We start from the raw sequence: 24428 nt of genomic DNA on the forward strand, positions 1-24428 counted from the left end.
ATGTAACATACGGATAAATGAATTGTTACGCATAGCGAGGCGGTAGGAATATTCGTGAGGAGGCAGATCACTAAACGTGTGCTCTGCTGTAGCATTAGCAGACTTATTTACATGAGGAACTGGGAAATATAGGAAAAATGCGTAACTAGTGCAGGAAATCATAATGCTGAGAAATAATATGAAACTTAGAAAAACGATACATTGAATTGAGTTTTTACTAACTCTCTCACTATGGGGGTCTATTTTATACATGTCAGAAACAGTCTAACCGTTTCACCTAGGGGAGGACTTATACAATCAAACTGACTGACTTATTTTACTAGACCGGAGCTTTAATTTATACTCCTGCTGCGGAGTTTTCTCTACCAAGGGAGGGGTTGTATCAATGTCATTAGCGGGACAGTCCTTAAGAGCAATATTTTGGCAGGTCTTGATATCCTGGGAAATGTTCTTGAAAACGGGTTTCAGTCCTTTAAAAAGTTTAACGTGAGAAAGGTGTATCCATCCTTTTCGGCCTTCCAACTTCACGGCTGTACGGGTGGTGAGGAGGACCTGACGGGGCTCCTTCCAACGTGGCTCCAGCGGACTTGATCTGTCAAAGTTTCGGATCATCACCAGCGAACCTGGAACGATTTCATGCGGTGCCACCTCGGTATTGTCTGGAAATGCGGCGGCAACCTGTGAACGACATGAGTTGAGGGCAGACATCAAGGAAGCTAGGTAATCTGTCAGCATATTACATGAAACATCGGTAATACTTCGGGGTCTAGGAGTACCCCACATGTTAGGGGGGCGGCCGAAAACGACCTCATACGGGGACAGACCTGATCTGGAATGTGCGACCATGCGCATATAAAACAAAGCGACTGGCAGAGCTACTAGCCAGTCCACACCTTTTTCTTTACAGACTTTTGCAATACGGATTTTCAGAGTCTGATTATGTCTCTCGACTAGACCGGCTGCTTCAGGATGGCGTACACAATGGAACTTCCACTGGTACCCTAACAACAGGGAAACGTGCTTCATGAGTTCAGATGAGAATGGCTGACCGTTATCAGAATATACGACTCTAGGGAGTCCATATCGAGGGAAAAATTCACGAACCAACTGCTTGGCAGTGGTCGCGGCTGTGTAATCTGGGACTGGATAGGCTTCTGTCCATCTGGACAAAGCACATACAACTACAAGGACATACTTGAAACCTCGACATCGCTCCATCTGAATATAATCCATCTGGAGGACTTCAAAAGGGTGGTCAGGGGGCTGGAAACCACCTTGTTCCACCGGGACACTTTTACCTGGATTAAACTGACAACATATCATACAGGTACGGACTTTCTGCTTGGCTGCAGCTCGTAAATGCTTGTTGAACCAAATGTTCTGGATACTGTCTAACATAGCTTTTTCTCCTAAATGTGCTGGACTATGTGCGGTATTAATAATGACTTGAACCATAGAGTCGGGGAGAAACCATGTGGCTCTACCCTTCGTTAACCATCCTTGATCTGTCTGGACCCCTCCTTGTTCAGACCATTTCTTGATTTCTTCAGGAGTAGCATGTAACTGGATATCTATGACATCTTGTGTAGGGTCCTTAACTGTCATACATGTAGTCGGATCTGGAGTATGTGTCTGGTTAACTGGAATGTCTGGAGTCTGTGCTGTAAGCTTGGCTGTGCGGTCTGCTAGATCGTTACCCTGGGAAATAATGTCAGTGACTTTCGTATGTGCTTTGCACTTCATGATAGCGATAGATGTCGGTAAATGTATTGCATCTAACAGAGCTTGAATAAGGAGACCATGCTGAATCTTGGTTCCATGAGAAGTCATGAAACCCCTCTCCTGCCAGAGCACTCCGAAGTCGTGTACAACTCCAAATGCATAACGTGAATCTGTGTAAACATTAACTTTCAGGTTCTTGGCGTGTATACAGGCTTGTGTCAGAGCAACTAGCTCTGCTGCTTGAGCGGACAGGGTATCAATACGGTGTGTTTCAATAACTTCGGTGTCAGTAGTCACTGCATACGCGGCGACTAGTTCTCCTGTACTAGTTCTCATACATGAACCATCCACATAAAGTGTCAGGTCAGGATCTGGTAACGGAATGTCTGTCAGGTCTTGTCTTGGCTTTGTCGTAATGTTGACTACTTCCACACAGTCATGTGGGTCAGGATTTGAATTAACTGATGGTAACAGTGTAGCAGGATTCAGGACGTTGCAGCGTCTAATTTCTATGTGTGGCTGAAACAGTGTCAATTCATAACCTGTTAAACGTGCAATTGTCAAGTGCTGAGTTTGTGTTCGGTTTAAAAGAACTTCTACGGAGTGTGGAACTTGTACTGTCAGGGAGTGTCCTAAAACTATGGAATCACTTTGTCTGATAGCTAGTGCTGTGGCTGCAACTGACTTGAGGCACGCAGGCAAAGCCTGGGCGACTGGATCTAATGTGCTCGAAAAATAAGCACAGGGCTTGTATTGACCTGCTTGATCTTGTGTGAGAACAGATAATGCTGTACCTTCACGTTCAGTAACGAAAAGTGTAAAAGGCTTACTGTAGTTCGGTGTAGCTAGAACTGGAGCTTGGCATAAAGCTTTCTTTAACTCGTTGAAACTAAGTGTATGTTCGGATGTCCAAGGGAGGACAGTCGATACGGCTGCCTCCTGTGTCGTTAACTGTATCAGTGGCTTGGCTAGAAATGCATACTGGGGAATCCATTGTCTACAATAAGAAGTAAGGCCGATAAAGGCACGTACCTCCTTCTGGGTTCTGGGCTGGGGAAGACTCGCTATCAACCGGATACGGTCTGGTGTCAACTGCCTACCCCTCTTGGACAGCAAGTGTCCTAAGTATACCACTTGCTGGACACAGAATTGAAGCTTCGAAGGTGACACCTTGTGCCCCATCTCGGCTAGGAAATACAGAACTGTAAGGGATGCTCGCTCGCATGCACGTTCAAAACGGGCTGTGATCAGTAGATCATCGACATACTGGAGCAGGGCAGTGTCAGTTGGCATGTGAATATTGTCTAGTTGTCTCTTAAGTGCTTGACTGTAAATACTAGGGCTTTCTGTGAAACCTTGAGGAGCGCGTGTGAACATATAGCTCCTTCCATTTAAACAGAATCCAAAAAGAAACTGGCTGTCTGGATGAATTGGAACACTAAAAAATGCGTTCTTGAGGTCTATGACAGTGAAGAACATGGCTTCGGAATCAATGGCTGTCAATAGGGAAGAGATGTCTGGGACAACTGGGTACTGCGGAATAATACATTTATTAAGCTCTCGTAAATCAATCACTAATCGATATACTGGGGGTGCATTTGGATCAGTACGTTTCATGACTGGAATGATCGGAGAATTACATACATTGGAGTCAGTTTCTACAACTACTCCTTGAGCGATGAGCTCGTCAATAATTTTGGATAAGGCTGCTACAGCCTCGGGTGGCAATCTGTACTGTCTGATTCGTGGTAACACTACACCTGGTTTGAGAGTCACACGATGGGGTGTGATTTGCATATAACCTACATCAGTTGGACCTTGCGCCCATAAATGCTGCGGAACCTTAGACAGTCTAGAATCAAAATCTCGTAATACATAGTGACCCTTAAAGTCACGTAGGAACAGACGTATTCCCTCTGGGGAACAGCAAATGACTGCACCTAATTCTTTCAGTGTTTTAATGCCTAATAGATTTTCTGGACATGACTTAGTAAGTAACAGATCAGTAGTACGGGACAATGGACCTACTTCTAGAGTAACTGGCTTTGATATTTCATTTACAATGGGTTTTCCTGAAAATCCAAGGGAAACATTTCTTGAGCCTGAGAGCGGAGCCCCTGGAACTTCGGCATGACTAATTGTGGTCCTACTTGCCCCTGTATCAATCAAAAACTTTCTGTCTTTCCCTAATACTTGACTGTGAACATAGGGACCTTCTTGATCTACAGGTATCTCGATGAGAGGCAAGCCTACCTCCCTCTCTAGGCTGTTTCATGAATATGGCTGGTACTCTGGATACTCAGACTGTGCATACTGGTACATCTGTGATGTGACATGCTGTGTTGCAGCAATAGGCTGCGGTACTGTAACTGTCTGCGGTGCATTCTGTGACCGAGGAATCTGTGAAACTTGTTCTTGTCTAGGCGGGCGTGGTCTTTCTTTAGTCTTACCAGTAGCTATGTTATGTTTCAGAACTGCACACTCGTTTATAAAATGACCTGGCTGTTTACAATAATTGCAGTTCCCTTTAACGGGAGCTGCAGGATGGCTCGCTTGATTCGGACCCCTCTTCTGACTGTCTTGAGGAACAGATTGTGCAACTAGCACTTTCATTTTCGTGTCTTTCATACGTTTTCTCTCGTGTTCTTGCTCTTCTCTGATTCTATTCTGGTGGTACTGGAGCATCTGGAGCATCTGGGACGGAGTATTAGCTTGCCAGGTGCTTTCGACTTTCAAAACTCGATTTTTAATTTGTGGACTTGAATTCTCGACTAATTTAGTAACGAAAAGGTGAGGGTATGACTCACTACTTGTCTTGAGACCACTGTTGATACTAAAGCACTTTTCAAACCTAGAATAAAAATCACTAATATCTTCATCTTGTTTCTGTTTACAGGCTGAGATTGCATCCCAGTCTTCTTTTCTCGTTGTCAATAATCTGGGTAAGACTTGAATTAATAATTCTGGTAACTCTTTACATTTATCTCCAAGACCGGTACCTGGTACTCGTGCCTTGTCTTCAGCTTCTAGAACTGTCCAATCGATCTTTTTCTCTCCCACCTCCCATTCTTTTTCCTTTAGCTTTTCATACACCCCTGCGGGCAACAGAACCTTTAACATTTTAATGATATCTGGGTAAGTGTATTCTCCCATACGGAGCATGTCCTTTAATTCTCTATGGAACCCTGCTGGATCTTTGTCATGACAGGGAATTAATTTCTTCATTTCAAGGAGTTCCATCTTTGTGATTGGAGTGTATACAAACACTCGTTGCATTTCGCCACCCGTTCCTTTGACTGGGTGGACTTCTCGTAACGGATTCTGTCTGTCTATGTAAAATGGTTTACTTTCTGGGGGTGAGACATGAACAAAATGCGGGTTCAAGAACGTTCTATATTTGTGACGCTGTTCTAGAATTACACTAATTAAATCGGTACCTAGACCTTTCCATCTGTACTGGAGTAACTCGTTCAGGACATCATGTAACGGGCCTGGATCAGAGTGCTGACCCTCATACAGAGTAATGAGGCGCTGAATCATATACATACCCACCAGTCGTTGTTCGGCTGGGGGCAGTTTCAGGATCATTTGTGCCACTATTTCGTCTGGAAAAGTGGTAGAATCAGTAATCCATCGGACTGCTGATCGGGCTAGTTCCTGTTCATGCATGGTACTTAATTCACTGTAACCGATTCGTGATTTCAGAATGTGATCGGTAGCTTGGAACACTTGTTCTAGAGAACCTTGTTCTGGTGCTGAATGATGGAAAATAGACTTGGGTTCTAGGCGTAAATGGCGATCTGGAAATCTAGATTTTCCTACATACGCTATTCTGGCGGGATTCTCGTCCTCTTCTTCTTCGGGATCAGAGATACTTTCTTTCTCGCTTACTTGTGCTGCTTTACGCTGTTCGTGTATCTTTATTATCTCTTTACGGATTTTCTTGTACATACTCTCCATAGCACCGACGGTCTTGTGCTTACCCTCGGCTATATTATCACTCCACCTTGTCAGGATTCTCATTTCGGCAGAATCTTTAGACGGGTAATCTTGTTCTCTTATTAGACAATTAATCAGAAACTTTAATATCATGAGCTGGATCTCGGCTTTCCTTTGAGACATGGCTTCGTGAATACTTTCTGGATCATCCCCTGTACGGATGAAACGATATATTCTGTCTAGATCTTCTTTCATATTCGGTAAGGTGACTAGATACTCGGCCACCTTTCTTACGCGGAACGAATATAAAACCATATTATCCTCGCCTGGGACTGGATCATAGACACATTCGGCAAGGGATTTTCTTATTTCTGCTACAGTCTGATGTCTAGGCGTACGCTGTGACGCTTGTGCATGTAATTCGGCTAACGTTAAACGCTTGTGTGGCGGCGGGGTTTGAGGAGGACCTCCTCCTGCGGCCCCTAAACTAGAATCATCGACGGACATTCTTCGTGGCGGAACGGGAAGTTGAAATGCTGGCTGGACCGGGGGTACCGTAGCAGGTACTCCGGTGTCTGGAAGAGCGGGAAGTGCCTGATTTACAGGGACTGGCGGAGCGCGAACAGGATTTGCATATTCTGGGACTGTGTCGTCCAAATAGGACGAAATAAAAATATCAGCTGCGGTCTGTTTGTGACGTAGCTTGGTCGGAACTAATGGTGGCGGGAAATTACTGGATGCCTTTGGGGTCGCTTTTGGCAAGCCCTCGGCAAGAAGAGGATACATACCCTTAATAAGGGCATGCCTCTGTCTGTCTGACTGTTCGGCTTTGACTCGTTCACCTATCTCGATTAATTCTCTTTCTTGGACTCGTTCTTGGGATTCTCTACTTAACTCTGACTTTCTGATTTCTTTTTCGGTTCTTTTATGAGCTTCTTTGCGCCATAACTCGATGGCGTCTTTCTGTGACTGTCTGGCTTTCTTTTTCCATAATGCTTCTTCTACTCGCATGATACATTCGGCATCCCATGTACCCGATACGGGCCATCTATACTTTTCTTCTAACTGTTTGGTATAATCTACCCATAAATCTAGATATAATATGGCGCTTATGCCATGTTTCTGATACATAAAATGACCTGGACTGTCCCTAGGCGGAACAGGAACTGCTGCTTCCAGCAGACCCTTTCTAGTTTTTAACTGACGTAACTTGGAAAAGATGGGCATGACTGAACTGTAATCTAGGCACAATACAATACACAATGAAAACACGAAATCACGTCGCACTCATACCACAACATTAAAATACATGAAGAACATTATAAATAACAGTTCGAACAGAATACTACCTGAAAATACCGAGAACAGAATACAAGTATTTCTCGAGAACGGAACAGACTAGAGTTACTGGATGCACTGCTGAAACAGTACGGAACATACCGGTCCCATAAAAGGACGCATCAAGACCCGTATCCACCTAGGTGAACACTTCGTTAGTGGGCCTGGGTACCACCAACCCACGGACCAGGAGTCAATTTAGACTGACCCTGTCTAGATACTACCCCAGTAATGGTACTCACCGGGCAGCAAGAACGGAAGGCCTCGGACTGGACTGGACGGACGACGAACTTCGGACTTCAGTTACGGGTGGGCCTCCGGATACCTCGGACCTTGGACTCTTGGCTTGGGCTCTGGTCGGGACTCGCCGCGTTCCTCCACCGTCTCGTTTGGATGCTGGACCGCCTCCTCCGTCTCCTCCGTGGGCCTGAGGGATACTTGAAGCAGAAATATCTGCCAGTGCACGGAAGAGTTCCGTCACGACTGCAGAGGGTCAGGGGGTCGGCGTGGCTTCACCGACGCGTGGGGAAAGGGCAAGTCCCTATTCGGGCGCCATTATGTGGTAAATAAATAAATAATACCCTATTTTTGACTAGGCATATATCATAACAGATAGCTCAATAAATAAGAGTCAAGATTCGAGGTAGTAGGAGTTTCTGCAGGTTTATTACAGCATAAGGACAGGAACAGGACGACCTGCATAGGAACAGGATGACAGGGCCCGGCAGGATAACCGGGGCCCAGCAGCTGCCGGGGCTCGGGTCTGGGATGAGCGCGCTAACTTTTAATAACAATACATGAGCTTATATACAAAACGCAAACACATAGCATTACATTGCAGTAGGCGTAGCAGTGGGTGGAGCAGAAGGCGTGACGCGTAGCAGTCGCGAAAGATAAGAGTAAAAGTAGGTGTAACTGGGCGTATACATAGACATGTGGTGCAGACGTAACAGAATATGTCATGAATGGGGCGGAAACATTGGAGGGGGCTACCTAAGGAGCCGGGACCTCTAACCTGGTGGTGCGCGTAAACTGGCAATGATGTGTTACTAGGAGAAGCTGGGGGCTATGAACTCTGTGCTAGGAGCAGAGACTAAAGTCTGGAGGGTTGGAGCGACATGTACCTAAACCCTATCTAGTATCTGATGTTTAGGGAACATGTTGATATAAACTAGAAGTCAGGAGGGGAAAGGCTAACTCGATTCTGAGACTGGACCATGCATTATTCTACATGTAGTGCGTGATGAAGAATATTAAATGACCATTAAATGCAGTATTTCTCTAACGTGGAGACGAGAAGGCTAGACAATGACGGAAACTATTGATGCAGTTCAGTAGCTTAGGAATGCAGAGAAGGAGGACTAAACTGATAGCTGGAATCATAACATACTCTTGGCAGACTCAGAGGCAGAGCCAGGCTGCACCGGGCACTGCGAGGCAGGAAGCAAGTGAAGGGTCGAGGATACAGGTGGGGGCTGTATCGCTCCTCAGCGAGGCTTCAGGAGACAGGAGCTGAATCTGATGTCCAGGCCCTTTTGAGGCCTGGAAACGGGGACTTTATAATGAAATAACGTGCACACTGGGAAACGTGGCAACATTACTTTACATAGGCCTGATATTCGTAGTATTCACGAGGACTGGAAACTGGCATACTAGAGGTGGACACAACTGTAATTGCGTCATTAATCAGACATGAGGAATAACATATGCATATTGGTCATGCACACATAACATATGATGGATGAGGCGTGGTGACACAGAACATGGCAAAATTTACTTTTCCACAAGGTTACCATCATCCAGATTTGCAGGAGAATGGTAAATGTTGCCTCCTAGATATCTGAATGTGACCTTTTCAACCAATAGTTGGGGGTTCCGCTGCAGTGGGAGGGGGGTCTGTAGGTTTGCTGAAGAGGAAAATTACAAAATTTAGCTCAGTTCACCTTAAGACCCATGAGAGTTGCAAACTCAGATATTACCTGTGCTAGGATGGAAAGTCAATTTTCGCATTACGGACATGCAACAGTAAACCATCCGTATATAATGATATTGCGTGGGTATGGCCCCTTAATGGGATCCCCCAGTCAACTCCAAGAAGACAGAGGTGGGCCGCCAAAAGCTCCTTTGCCGTGCTGAATAATAGTGGAGAAAGGGGGCAGTCCTGTCTGGTGCCTTTGAACACGGGCCACGATGCAGACATACATCTGTGAGTTTTCACGCAAGCTGTGGGAGTGGAATATGGTATCGGAATCCACTTCCTCCAGCGGGGGCCTATGTCAAACAATCACAACACTCTGTGCATAAAACACCACTGCAAAGAATTAAAAGCTTTCTCTAGGTCTAATGCCGTGTAGATGGCATTTGGGATTTGAGCTGCGGATTCATCAGGGCAAAATCGGCAGAGGTTACGAGAAGTGTTGCGGCCCAACACAAAGCCTGCCTGATCTTCATGAATGACATCTGGTAACATTGGAAGTAGGCGGCAGGCTAGGATTTTAGTCGGTATTTAAGATGCTTAGTGGGCAGTATTCTACTAGATTCGTTGGATCCTTGCGTGGCTTCAACAAAGTGGAAATGACTGCTTTGTTAAGGGTTGGGGGGAGAGAACCCATTGTGTAAATGGCTTGATAAGAGTGCATGTAATTTAGACACCAGAGTATGAACAAACTGGGCCCTGCAGCATGTACCTTATAAGGTTTTTGCAAGAAGTTCATGGTGTTTCACACAATCAAGCAATAGGTTTCCATGAAGCATAGCGGCAAAGTAAGCATGTGTGGGACCACTTAAGAGTAAATTGCCCAAGAAGTGTAAATGCTTCAACTAGGAAAGAGGAGCGTAATGAATGTAACCATGCAGGCAACGACCCAACCCTGAAAACAAACATTAATCATTGTAGTCTTTCAAACATTTGTGCCACAGGAATAAGGTGCGAACATGGATACAGAGTCAAGACCTCACAGAAGAATCAATATAGCATAATATAAAGGAGTGGGACAACCCCCAGCGGGGTGTAGGACCATAAGATAGTAGGCCGAGCTCTGTCTGCTAACCTCTGGCTCACGGAAAGTATCATAGTCTTTCAACTAAGCCAGAAGGAATATAGCATAATCTGTGGGGATCAACATATCATCGCCAGGTGACAGCTACATCAGATCTGCAATAGATTGTGCCGTAAATACAGGCAGAGTCAACATGTCTGAACCAAGTTCCTCCGACATCTGGTCATCGCCTGAAACATTATAGTCTGAGGAAAGCATATGCTGTGCTGACGAAAGTCCCGGCAGATAGGCCGCCACTGCATCCCGCTGCTCCTGTAGGCTCTGTGTGAGCGAGGGCGCATCATGCCTTGACCTCCGCTGGTGTACTCTTCAGACAGTGTTTGTTACCTGGACCATCTTAAGGGTGGAGATGGCGGGGAATGGGGTGCGACTTGGTAAATGCTTCTACCCAGTCCCAGGCCTCCTTGAGTTGAGTAAGGTGCTGATCTTACAAGAGCCACAATCTAGCAGAGAATAACGGAGTGTATTTGAGTCCGATATTTCGGAGTTTCTTCTTGATCTGAAGAAAGGATGCCCTTTGGCGCTGGACTGCCAATGTATAGTTCGGCAAAAACATAATCTTTGTATTGTCATATCAGACATTACCCTTGTCCCGGGCAGCTGCCAGGATCAAGTCCCGGTCCCAATAACTCAACATTCTCACCACCAAAGGTCTGGGTGGAATGCCCTGAGATGTGCACTGGGCTGGAACTCTGTGTGTACGTTCAATTACAAAATGAGGTGAGAGTGTAGTAGGGGCCATATCTTGCTTCAGCCATCGTTCCAAAAATGTTATGAGACCAGTTCCTTCTGTATCCTCCGGCATGCCAATGATGTGAGTATTGTTACGATGGGAGTGCCCCTCCGTATCCTCAAGTTTGCTTTCAACTATACCCAGTTGTTCAAGTATGGAAGTTTGTTCAGCGACTGCGCGGGTAGATGGTCAGAGCTCTGTGACAGCTTGCGTGTTTGTCTTGATACTATCCGAGAGTTTTAGTTGCTTTTCTCTGAGAATCGCCATATCATTAGTGCAGGAGTCAGATTTAGCCTCTGAGGCACCTAAAGCTATGGCTTCTAGTATTTTGTCCAGCTTATCGGGAGGGGTGGCTGCTGTTGTGTGCAAAAAAGACCCCTTCCGGGGGTCCAGTACAGAGGTCATCAGGAAGAGTTGTGTTCGATTGGACTGTGACGGGGTGGGAGTACCTCCCGGGAAACGAGGTCAGAAGAAATACCCTTGCGCTGCCGGTGTGGTCTCTTAAATTAGCCCATATGAGAAATACAATGGGAACGAGGTCTCAATTTTGAGCAGCAGTGATAGAACAATGAGGGATTATTGTAGATCAGCAGCATAGGAGACCCGTCTGATGCAGTATCACGACCATTGGGGGCACAAGCAGTCTCTTTGCTATGAGGTAGGTACCAGAGTTTTTTTTAAATAAATAAGTCACCAAACTCTGTGTGAGCCAGCTCTGTCCCTGCAAACGTCCACTGGACCCCTTTTGATGGCCAAAGATAATCAAAACAAATCCCACGATTGGGCGAGATTCCAGAGTCAAAAAAGGGCAGGTATTGTTGCAGGCCGAGAAGGTCTGACCATGGACTCTCCACGGACTCTCCACCAGCCAAGGGAGGGTCTCAAGGAGATATGACCACTGTTAGCGGAGGTGTATTGCGACCCTACCCCCATCTGAAGAGCCCTGATCCAGTCCCTCCACATGGGCGTCCCACCTTATGTTGGGGCAGCCTAACACAACACTGAAAGGCGGTGCTTGGTAAAGTGTCCCCAGTAGATACAGCACTTGGAAGGAAGAAAGGGGAAAGTAAAGAGAGTTCCAGTGGGTGCTGGGTCCTCAACCACGAGGCCTCGAAACGTGGAGCAGCTTGTTAGGTCGCTATGGACAGTGTTGCGCCTCCACCTCATGATTCAGTCTCTCCACAGGGGCGTCCCACCTTATGTTGGGGCAGCCTAACACAACACTGAAAGGCTGTGCTTGGTAAAATGTCCCCAGTAGATACAGCACTTGGAAGGAAGGAAGGGGAAGGGGAAAGTTAAGAGAGTTCCAGTGGGTGCTGGATCCTCAACCGCGAGTGCTCGAAACGTGAAGCAGCTTGTTAGGTCGCTATGGATAGTGTTGCGCTCCACCTCACGCATCTCCGGAAGCCATGATGGGCAACGGTCTCCTCAGGTGGTCCCTAGAGGCAGCAAAGAGCAGATGATTCAACAGGGAATGCCTGCAGACGCGAGCTGCAGGGCTGTGCGACCCAGTTGGCAGTGCCGGTCCTAGGTAGGCAAGGCTCAAAAAAATCATAAGAAGTTTACTAGACCTGCAGGTCTAGTAACTTGAATACACTACTTGACCTAACTGTAAGGTACATGAACCAAAGCGGAGCAACTGTGACAAGATAAAGAGATTTAAAGGCATCTTCATTGCTCATTCACGTTGTGAGCAAGCAGAACAGCACTTTTCAGGTATAGGTCCTAAAAATAGCTTGTCCTGATTTAGTCTGGCTCGCCATAGCAAGTGGGTGAGGTAATTTTTCGAGCCCTGGTGTGTCGCAGAAATCCACACCCAGAGTACCCAGTACAAGACAGCATCAAAAAGAGGGTTTGGCATTCCCTAATATGTGGTACTACATCTATGCTTCCCAACTGAAAACAACACAAATTGGCACCAACTTCCTTACACCAAGCCTTGGGTACTCCTTGAACAGGGATGCTCCACCATTCCCTTACACCATGTCATGTGGATGAGGCCCAGAGATCAATTTTCACCCCCCCTCCTCCAGGCACCAGTATATGCTACCATCTTGCGACATTGGGTTAAGATCAATGACGGCCATGTGAGCACTACATATCCCTACCCTCTCCCTTCCATTGTACGAAACCCTGAAATCCCCTGGAAACACATTTTGAAGATTAGAGAGGGGGTGTGCCCCCTCAACTAGAGTACCTTAATCAAGAAGGGGTTACTTTAGATATGCTTACATGTAGGCAGCTTCCAAATGACTGCAGGGGACAAGTTCCACCGCAACCAACTCCGCCACTAAACAAATATACAAACAGTGAAGGACAAATGTAGCAGAGCCAAAACACCCAAGGAGCAGCTTTTCACCCAGGGGTCCATGAGGAAGGGCATCATTTGTCTCCAGACTGCTCTATGTGGCCTCTCACAAAGGCACCCCTTACCAGTTATGATTGGAGCAAGACTTGAGCACCACAATAACAGATGACAATTAGCAACGCTGTTGGTTGCAAACAGCGCAGCCAAGACCTTTATATGTCTGCAGCACAACGCTAACTCATATAAAATACTAACCAGTTGGTACTTTACCCCAGCATGGCTCCACACCATGCCTGGAACATCTGATCTCTGTTGCAGGGCTTGCGGTGCCCAGGATAATTACTTAGATATGTGGTGGCAATGCACGCTGATGAAGTGATTTTGGGTTAAGGTCCTTTAGCAAATGCATCAAATTTGCTCAGTGACTCTGCCACTGGATCCACTGGTGCCTCTGTTGGGTGAGGGTGGGGAGGACTTGCTTTACACATACACTACTCCTACAGGGAAGCTGCTTACTTCCCTTTTATTGGCGGCAAGGTTAACACAACCTACTACTAGTAGAACTCCCTTCCTCTGAGTTTTGTGCTATGGTCTACTAAATTATGGCACATTTAAGCCATGGAACTGGAACACCTGACTGCTGTAGTCAATAACAAGATGGATAGGTTTGAAAGAATTTGGTTGCCGTTTACGACCTAAGCTAAGAAGGACAGGAACTGGGTGAACCCAACCACTACTATGCCGGACAACCTCCCTGCAGCGAGCTCAGGTGCGTGGGTGGGCTCTCGTCGTCGGACAGCATTTCTGAAGAAGACGAAAATGATCTGTTATGAACCGACTTTGCAAGTGTGATTGTATAGGACTGTACCTTGTTTGTTCTATATTTTTATGTCTGTCCTTCGAGAGAAATCTCGGAGGAATACAGAGCAATTGTCCAGGTCTGTAAGCCAAACACTGATGCTAATTAGTGCATTTCAAACGAACTGATCTATTAATGAGAACAATGTTTCCAATAGATATATTCTTAAGTAGGCAGATGTAAGATAACACAACAACTTTAGTATTCTAATATTGCGAGCGTTTACCTGTTCATAAAAAAGACAATCACTTGACTTTTTTTCATCTGAAATGCGTAATACTGGTTTGGTTTTAATCAGTATATTTCTAAGGCGTTTGAATAAAAGGATATTAATTTCGATGATACACAACGTTGAATCCCCTTTTTTTTTTTTACAAAAATAGATTCCCGGTTTCTTTTCTGTAACGGTCTACATTTGTCATTGACTCTTGGTCTACTGAAATTGGTGTCAGTAAACAATAACATGTTGTGGTTATGCATTTCACATTCCAAGACGTTCGCAAAGCATATACATTTTTCTGTTGAGCAGAAAACTGATGAAGAGATTATGTTTCCGGCCATAACATTGGCACAGACGCTGCAAATATGAAGCCCACAAGTCAAATTGACCAGAGACCAGCTGTACAAGAACGATATTATATTACATTACATCAGGTGTGCCGCTGAAGAAAATATACTCACACAGTAATAAGCCAAGTAAGGTTGTTACCCAGAATGACTACGACGTTATTAGTCCTTGCTGAACAGACAGACCACTGTAACATAGCGCCTTACTTTCAAACTGACATTTTTCAAGGACTTACTTCTTCTTTGTCTCGCCCATCAAGCCCTCATAGAGAGTCAAACGCTGGTGGATGTAGACTGCTGAGGAGAGAGCAGCGTGCAGGGTCTGGACAGGGGCTTTGGATGGAACTACACTGCTTCTCATCTCCAGTCTTGCCAAGGCAGCTGTTGCTACTTTGCAGCAGGCCTCCATAAAGGTTGCTCTCATTTCCTGAAGAGACTCCCCTCTGCATGCCAAGGCAAGTGGAAGCACCGTGTCAAGTTCCTCCATGATGTCAGAACAAAACTAGAGAGAAATAAAAGTGGCATCAAGTTATTTGGCCTCGAAGTAATATATGAACAACCGGGCCAGATTCTCCAACTCAGGAGACATGAAACAAATGTACCGGTTCAAACTTAACATCGTCACATCAAATAAGCCTTATTTAAGATAACATGGCAAGAAACAGTCACTTTCAGTTCAGCTCTGCATACGTTTAGGCTCACACGGTCAGTACTTTTTCTGCACTACTACAAACTCTACATGGCTACTGACCCGTCACCCCACCTGCAACATATTCTACTACTACCAAGGACCTCTGATCAAATAGGTAGGCACAATGAGGTACCACTATCGCAAGCCATCATCTGTACTGCAGTTCTGCATCCCATGACCAGTATCTTGGACCAAGTAAAAAAAACTATACTTTCCTCACAAGCTTATTATCTATCTGGTATAAAAGGAACGATTAAAATACCTGCTATGGATTGGTACTTATATTTTGCTTGATTATTTATCTACTTAAACTGCAACAATTCTACAGCTCACACGAATAACCATGTCCTCCTGCCTCCTGGCATGTGCCTGTTCTAACTGAAGAGCTCTGTTAGCATCATGATTGCTCCTACCACAAAATACACAAGATGATGGACGGAATGTTGCACAATGGCAAAACATTCACCCCCAGTCACAGATCTGGGTTTAATCCATCGTTATTTTGCTCACCAAGCCACCCCAGTTCAGACATGGCCATATGCAAATCAGTCTTGACCCAGTGCCTCATGGGAACAGTCCAGACCGAACTGCCAAGCCATGTCTTTCCTGGACCGTAATAAAGCATCCTAGGACTGGTTTCTGGCAACCAGCCGTCTTCAGCCAGGATAGCTTGACTCCAGTGGCTTAGTGAGCACGGGACCCACGTCTGGGCATACCCTTCCCACATGGGGTGAACAGCAAAATACACAAGATGATGGACGGAATGTTGCACAATGGCAAAACATTCACCCCCAGTCACAGATCTGGGTTTAATCCATCGTTATTTTGCTCACCAAGCCACCCCAGTTCAGACATGGCCATATGCAAATCAGTCTTGACCCTGTGCCTCATGGGAACAGTCCAGACCGAACTGCCAAGCCATGTCTTTCCTGGACCGTAATCAAGCATCCTAGGACCGGTTTCTGGCAATCAGCCGTCTTCAGCCAGGATAGCTTGACTCCAGTGGCTTAGTGAGCACGGGACCCACGTCTGGGCATACCCTTCCCACATGGGGTGAACAGCAAAATACACAAGATGATGGACGGAATGTTGCACAATGGCAAAACATTCACCCCCAGTCACAGATCTGGGTTTAATCCATGAATATTTTGCTCACCAAGCCACCCCAGTTCAGACATGGCTATATGCAAATCAGTCTTGACCCTGTGCCTCATGGGAACAGTCCAGACCGAACTGCCAAGCCATGTCTTTCCTGGACCGTAATCAAGCATCCTAGGACCGGTTTCTGGCAATCAGCCGTCTTCAGCCAGGATAGCTTGACTCCAGTGGCTTAGTGAGCACGGGACCCACGTCTGGGCATACCCTTCCCAAATGGGGTGAACAGCAAAATACACAAGATGATGGACGGAATGTTGCACAATGGCAAAACATTCACCCCCAGTCACAGATCTGGGTTTAATCCATCGTTATTTTGCTCAACAAGCCACCCCAGTTCAGACATGGCCATATGCAAATCAGTCTGACCTGGGGTGGTGTGGAGTGCAAAAAACGATGGATTTAGGCCCAGATCTCTGTACTAGGGTGAATGTATGACATTGTTCTGCATTCTGTCCATCAATTGTTGTTTTTGCATTTGTCACCCCGAGTGGGATGGGTATGCTCAGACGTGAGTCCCATGCTCTCCACACCACTGGAGTCAAGCTATCCAGGCTGATGACGGCTGATAGCCGAAACCGGTCCTTGAATGCTTGATTCCGGTCCAGTAAAGACATGGCTTGGCAGTTCGGGCTGGACTGTCCCCATGAGGCACAGGGTCAAGGCTGATTTGCATATGGCCATGTCTCACCTGGGGTGGTGTGGAGTGCAAAAAACCGATGGATTTAGGCCCAGTTCTCTGTACTGGGGTGAATGTATGACATTGTTCTGCATTCTGTCCATCAATTGTTGTTTTTGCATTTGTCACCCCGAGTGGGATGGGTATGCTCAGACGTGAGTCCCATGCTCTCCACACCACTGGAGTCAAGCTATCCAGGCTGATGACGGCTGATAGCCAGAAACCGGTCCTTGGATGCTTGATTCCGGTCCAGGAAAGACATGGCTTGGCAGTTCGGGCTGGACTGTTCCCATGAGGCACAGGGTCAAGGCTGATTTGCATATGGCCATGTCTGACCTGGGGTGGTGTGGAGTGCAACAAAATGATGGATTTAGGCCCAGATCTCTGTACTGGGGTGAATGTATGACATTGTTCTGCATTCTGTCCATCAATTGTTGTTTTTGCATTTGTCACCCCGAGTGGGATGGGTATGCTCAGACGTGAGTCCCATGCTCTCCACACCACTGGAGTCAAGCTATCCAGGCTGATGACGGCTGATAGCCAGAAACCGGTCCTTGGATGCTTGATTCCGGTCCAGGAAAGACATGGCTTGGCAGTTCGGGCTGGACTGTTCCCATGAGGCACAGGGTCAAGGCTGATTTGCATATGGCCATGTCTGACCTGGGGTGGTGTGGAGTGCAAAAAAAGATGGATTTAGGCCCAGATCTCTGTACTGGGGTGAATGTATGACTTTGCGCTGCATTCTGTCCATCAATTGTTGTTTTTGCTCCTACCACAAAACTTTCTTACCTAAGTCACAAAGGTTAACATGCATTGGCAGAGGAAAGAGGACTGGGTCTAATGTGATAATAGGTCTGGGTCTACAGTGATAACGTATTCAAATACAGGCATCCAGAAATTATTTTATCATGTAAATACATGTAAAAGCCAGGCATATTGGCTTTCCAGTGCTTGGTATTGGCGGTGAGATTAGTAATGCCGCTGATGGCATAGGTTATGGCATGTGCTGGTAATAATAGTGGTACTATGGTGATGGCTTTGTGGTGTTGTATTGGCAGAGATGCCAAACGTTGTATTGGAGGTAGTGGTAATAGTATCATTGATGGTGTATGCTGCTGTCAGTGAAGGTGATGATATTAGTGGTACTGCTGGTCTACTTATAGTGGTGGTACTGGTGCTGGTGATATTGCTGGTGTGGTATGTATTGTGGTGAGGAATTGGTGGTGGTTTGGTAATGGTGTAATGTCAATGGTGTGATAAAAAAGAATGGGAAAGCCAAGTTAGGTCTCAGGCTCGCAAACGAGTCACGTCAAAAGCAGTCAAAAGGCCTGGTTCAAATAAAAATGAAATGTTACAGAAAGGGTGAATATGAAATATTTCCTCATGCAGTGCAATGGAAGAAGCAAATAGGAGATGGAATGATATACCAGACAGCCAAGAGTATAATGGGCTAGTCTAAGTGACAAGGCCTTAGGCAAGCTGAAAGAGGCTGATGAACACAAGACAAGGCTTGAAGGACGATGAACCAAAGCCTACTCTATATATATTGTGTTTGTAGATGATTTTGCTGCTAACCCATGCATAAATAAGAAACCAAAGGTTGTAAAAAAGTATCTCTGAATTGTTAAATACTATTTTTGGCGTGAATAAGTCAAATTATCTAACTCAAGTTGGGCTCATTAGAAAATGAGCTAATTTCAAACGAATTCATTTAAATTTTCAATCTCATTAGAAACGGAAGGAATATACTTAGAGTTTTAAATCTACAGTTAGGTTGACTATACGTTATGTGACCGGCCTATTAATTAATGAGAAACTGGACTTTTCAAGACACAAACTTTTCACCCAGACCCCAGTTCCCAAATTGTATTTCGCTGTTCTTGCTCTCCTGTCTTATGCTTGAATTTCTCGATGTTTAGACCTGATCAAACAACGCAGTTTCTATGAGCAGCTGTGTTTTAGCGACAGACCGATATATAATCAATAAGGAATACTCATAGAAAGGACTGATTCACACCCATGGCATAAGACACAGCTACTCACAGGACTAGCTTTCAGAATCAAATTATAACCTTGCAATAAAGAATTGCTATAAAGCTGGAGCCATCAATGTATTTCCCATATAGTTTGAAGCCGAGCTGCTTGCCTTTAAGATCTGCCTTGGTCGCTCCTCCTCGTGTTTTGAGCCACGGAGCACTGTGGCTTGGCGAAGGCTCACGAGGGCCAGTGGCCCACCCAAGGCCGCCGACTGCTGATCCTGCTCCTCCTGAAGTCTTCTTGAAGAGGAGTCCTCCAGGGCGGCTGCGAGCGAGCGCGTCACGGAAGGAGACAGCTCTTTCAAGGCACCTCTCCAGCCAAACCGAGGCCCAGCAGGCTGGAACAGCAAGAAAAACACCGCATTACAAGAAACCAAGTCAGCATTCAGTCGTCTGGAGGAATATTTGGCCTTATTAATCACTTAGAGTATTTTCTAGGACTGTGAGACCTTTTTTTAAGGCAGACATGGTAAAAGGTTTGTCACTAGGTGTAATAAAACAGAAACAAAGCAACGGATAACAACAAAAACACGTGCTCATGTTCTTTCCGTGTCGGTGTACCAAAGGGGGCGCGGATGGATTGGGGAGTGCATGAGAATATATAAAGTAGTTTATTTAAAAGAACCAAACTGAACTAACCCAAGTAAGAAAACGTGTCTCGAAGAGAACGTGTGCATTTGTGATGCACAGCATTGTTTCATATGAATCGCCACCTGGGTTAATAAAACTCTAATTAAATCACCATCCATAAAATACCTTAATGGGAGCAAAAGGCTGCTCGTCGCATAAAGCAAGCTTTAGCTCTTCCACATTGCAGCGCCTGCACTATTACATTTTTATCGTCCGAGGTTCTTGTTCATCAGACACCGCAGAGCCACATCTAACACTTTGCCAGTCATTCCGAACTCACCTCTGCCCCCCTCAGTAACCGCTCGGGCGGCACACTGCTCTCATTTGCTTTAGTTTCTTCGGCTAATAGCTGCCCGCCGCCGCCTCTCCTCAGGGCACCTGCACAGAATTACAAGGGCCGAAATCACCTGAATTGCGTGGGGAATTTAGAAAGCTCGCGATATGTTTTGACATGTTAAAAAAGATAGAACATGAAATAATAAAAATACAGTCACATTCTTTTGTATAATTGATTGCGGCTATCATTTCTTCCGTCGGTCCCCACTGCTATTCTGCTTTCTCTCTTTACACTCCTTCTCTTACCCGTTCGTTCCCTCCTGTTGCCCAATTTTAATTACAACACCCCTTCTGGCACGCTTGTATTCCTTTTCCAGCCTCTGCTCCCCTCTTGAATTTTACTCTTCTGTCTTAGTGCCAATATCGGCAACACATTCCCCATCACACATATTGCAATCCACTGATGAAATAAACACACAAGACACCTTTTTCGTGGGGAAAATTGCTGCAGTTTAATTTGCATACCGAAATATGCCAACATGGTGGGTCAGCTTACGGCCGATCCAAGGGCATGCAGTCCCTCTGCTGCATGCCCACCTATGAGCCAAATTGCACCGTGGTACTAACCAATCGGTGCTTACCAATTTTGGGGAGGGTTTACTCCTTCCCACCTGTGGACCGCCAGTCCCCCCATCTACTCACGCCCCTTGAGGGGGGCGGAGCGTATCCATGCAGCCCCCAGTTGCCCAGGTTGACAACTATCCGTAGGACTAGCAGAGCGCCGTTGTTCCGCCAGGGTCCAACGCGAGGACCACCTGGGGATATTTGGCCTTTGCACCCTTCTTGTGCTCCTGAAGAGGGTACCCCTATGTAACTTTCAGCCTCTGGATTGTCCTGTAACTCCGCCTGCAACACAAAATAACAAGTTAGCAGCCTCTCCCACCCCACCCACTGTATAAACGCCAGGTAAGCGGTAGGGAGGGAACCGGCATGCAGGATTGCCAGCAAAGAGCGCAGGTGGGTGGGAGAAGTACTTATACCTGGCTCCACGCCTACCAGGGCGCCGGAAATGACATGGGCGTGCCAGACCCATAGGGGGTCCCTACAACACTGGACTGTCGCCGTGTGCCCTCATGTGGCACTAAGACGGATGCCATTCAGCACGCCAGAAATGACGCGGGGCGCGCTGGACCCATAGGGGGTCCCTACTACACTGGACTGTCGCCGTGTGCCACTAAGACGTGCGCCCTCTTATGGGGGCCCCCTGCGTGGGCCTCGGGCAGCCACATTATGCCAATATCGGCAACACACTCCCCATCACACCTATAGCAATCTCCTGGCGAAATAAACACACAAGACATATTTTTCGTGGAGAATATTGCTGCAGGTTTATTTGCATACCGAAATATGCCAACATGGTGGGTCAGCTTACGGCCAATCCAAGGGCAGGCAGCCCCTCTGCTGCCTGCCCACCTGATGAGCCAAATTGCACTGTGGCACTAACTTACCAATTTTGGGGGAGGGTTTAACCCTTCCCATCTGTGGACCGCCAGTCCACCCATCTACTCACGCCCCCTGAGGGGGGCGGAGCATATCCTGGGAGCCCCCGGTTGCTCAGGTTTACAACCGCCCGAAGGACTAACGGGGCGACGCCGTTCCTCCAGGGTCCAACGCGAGGCCCACCTGGGCACATTTGGCCTTTGCACCCTTGTTGTGCTCCTGAAGAGGGTACCCCTATGTACCTTTCAGCCTCTGGATCACCCTGTAACCCCGCCACAGCTCTAGGTGTGGCCACCGTCATAACCAGGGCCCCCCACCAAGGCAGGAATTCTTACCTACATCCTGCTGATTCCAGGGCCTTGCCTAGGTCCAACAAAAACAAGTCCATGCCCACACTAGAAAGGTAAACCCCCTCCTCTTCAAAACACCCTGTGGACTTGGCATGTAGCAGACAGCCGAACCCCTTCTGTTCAGTGAATTTGCACATGGCACTGTTAACTCTCTCAGTAGCGCATCCGTTGGGACAAAGCGGACTCTCGGGCCGCAAACACTGGTGTAACCAGACATAAGTTGGGGGTTGAGACAGGAGGGCTAACCACGGTACCCTGTCCTCCCTCGGAAATGTGTCCCGGAGTACCACATAGAAAGGATGACAAGTTTGATAGGCAGGACATTGGGCCTATAGGGAGGGAGGAGACAGATGAGGATCAGGAAAATTGGATTATGATAAAGCGAGCATAGAGGAAGGGGAAATTGTGGAGGAAGCCCAGGAAGAGAAAGACAAGGGTGCTCACATAATGCACTTGTTTATAGTTCATAACAGGAGAATCAAGGCAGACCGGGGACACGGCAAACAGTTTCAGCTGATGGAGCCCCTTCACAACTGGTTGGGCAGCTGGATCCACACAGGAAGCCAACCTTGACGCCAGGTAAGTGTGCTGGTGACAAAGGCGGTAATGCATGGGGGGGTGACACGACACACCAAGGTGTCTGTGAGGGAGTCAGTGGCGGGATGACGGGGAGACGTATGGCTACGGAAAGGATGTTACGTTAAGGACACAGCGATTGGCACAGAGGCACAAGTTGACGACGTCCCAGGGGAGGGAGACAATGTATTGACGGAAGGCCAACAAGCTAAGCCCTGCTGGCGGCAATCACACAGTCATGCAACATGTTGGATGCCAAAATTGGCGCAGTGGACACAGAAGTTTCATTTCTTCGACAAGACCACTGAAAGGCAGTCGATATTATTACCAAGGCGGAGACCAGAGTGTCAGTCGTGGAAGACACAGTAACATCACTCCAACAAAAAGTCAATCGTCTCACATGATAACCCAAGAGCTCGCTACATGGGTAGAGGATGCAGAAGACCACGCCAGGAGGAATCATTTGCAATTCGTGGGATTTCAGGAAGGCTATGAGCATCAATGGTGGAATTCCTGACGTGGTGGCTGTGCTCACTCAAGGCGGAGGGGTTACTCTTTCCTTGCTTCGTCATGGAGCGGGCCCATACAGCCCTCGTGAGAAGGCCCCCCTACCGGGGCGCGATCCCGTCCTGTCTTTGCCAAGCTGGTAAATTACATGGACAGGGAAGCTGTTCTCCAATTTGCCCTGGGTCAAAAAGATAAATGCATCCATGAATCACATGCTTTCATGATTTTCCCTGACTACACAAGACTAGTCTAACTACAACGTCAATCCTATGTAAAAACTAAGCGCAGACTTAGGGAATTTAACATCCAGTACATGTTGCTATACCCTGTTTGGATGAGGGTGATCTATAAAACCAAAACCCTGTTCTTCGGCACCCCTGATGAGATTTTCAAGTGGACTGATGAAACTGTACCGCTTAGGCTGGGCAATCCGCCCACAATGGAATCAGACTCTTCCCCAAGCCATAGGCCGAAGTAATCCACGTCGAAAAGGCTACACCGATCTAGATCCAACTGGCGCTCCCAGACACGAGATGATTCATGAACGAAACACCTTGGCTTCCCCAGAGGCTGATATATTGCCTTAGAATGGTTATCCTTAAAATATGGTTTGCTTTGTCCGCATGCTGGGGCTAACATGCACGGTTGACCTCCACGAACCACACTCACTCGCCCTAAGGAACTATGGATGGGGGGTTTGGAAGATTGTGGGACCATTGGTGCGGGGCCCTCCGGGTTCCCTGTTGAGCCCCGGGGGGTGCTCACATCGTGACAGATACTTCGAGTTTGCGTAGGGTACTGGGGTTGGGGCGGGAGAGAGGGACGTTCAACTAAGATAGGAAATGTTTTATACTGTTATGGCACAGACACAAGGACTCATCTGATACCACACACTTGACTCACACATGGCACCCTCCATAATCGCTAAATGATGATAGACTCACTCTCTGATCATCCCAGTGGGTTCTGTATTATGACAGGGAATGTACGGGGGTTCTTAGATCAAATTAAGTGAGGGGTGGTCCTGAAACAGGCCAGGAGACTCGACATTGATGCGCTGCTAATGCAAGAAACCCACATGATGGGGAATAGAGCCCCATGCCTGGCACGTTACAGGTTTGATCAAGTCTTTTACTCGGGATTTACCCAGGGGTCACGGGCACAGCCATTCTGATTCAGCGTAGAATCCTCTTTAAATGCACTAAAGTCTGGACGGACCTAGGAGGGCGCTACACTGTAGTGGCAGGTGCATTAAACGGTACGTCACTGATCTTAGGCAGATTTTACGACACCCCCCTTTGTTAAGAGGGTCATAAGTTTCTAGGGGAATTTTCCAGATGGTCTGTGGGTGATGGGGGGACTGGAACAGCACCATGAAACCCATAGACAGATTGCACACTGGGGGATATGACCGCGTCACTGGTAAATCAAAATTGCATTTCCTAGCATCCTCCCTGGGAAGGTCCGACATATGGAGAGCATACCATCCGAATACAGGACACC

General features: G+C 46.9%; 1 protein-coding gene across 4 annotated transcripts in view; it reads right to left on the minus strand.

The window, feature by feature from the left end:
* KIAA0825 (KIAA0825 ortholog) overlaps positions 1-24428 on the minus strand; it is a 2250404-nt gene that overhangs the window by 1441984 nt on the left and 783992 nt on the right. For all 4 annotated transcript variants that reach the window (XM_078675385.1, XM_078675384.1, XM_078675383.1 and 1 more), the window contains exons 6-8: positions 19997-20094; positions 19197-19424; positions 14762-15027 (exon numbers count right to left, since the gene is read on the minus strand). In XM_078675385.1, coding sequence (XP_078531511.1) covers positions 14762-15027; positions 19197-19424; positions 19997-20094 — 592 coding nt within the window. The remainder of the gene's footprint in view (positions 1-14761; positions 15028-19196; positions 19425-19996; positions 20095-24428) is intronic.

The sequence above is a fragment of the Lissotriton helveticus genome, chromosome 2_1 (genome assembly GCF_964261635.1).
Source record: "Lissotriton helveticus chromosome 2_1, aLisHel1.1, whole genome shotgun sequence".
NCBI lineage: Eukaryota > Metazoa > Chordata > Amphibia > Caudata > Salamandridae > Lissotriton > Lissotriton helveticus.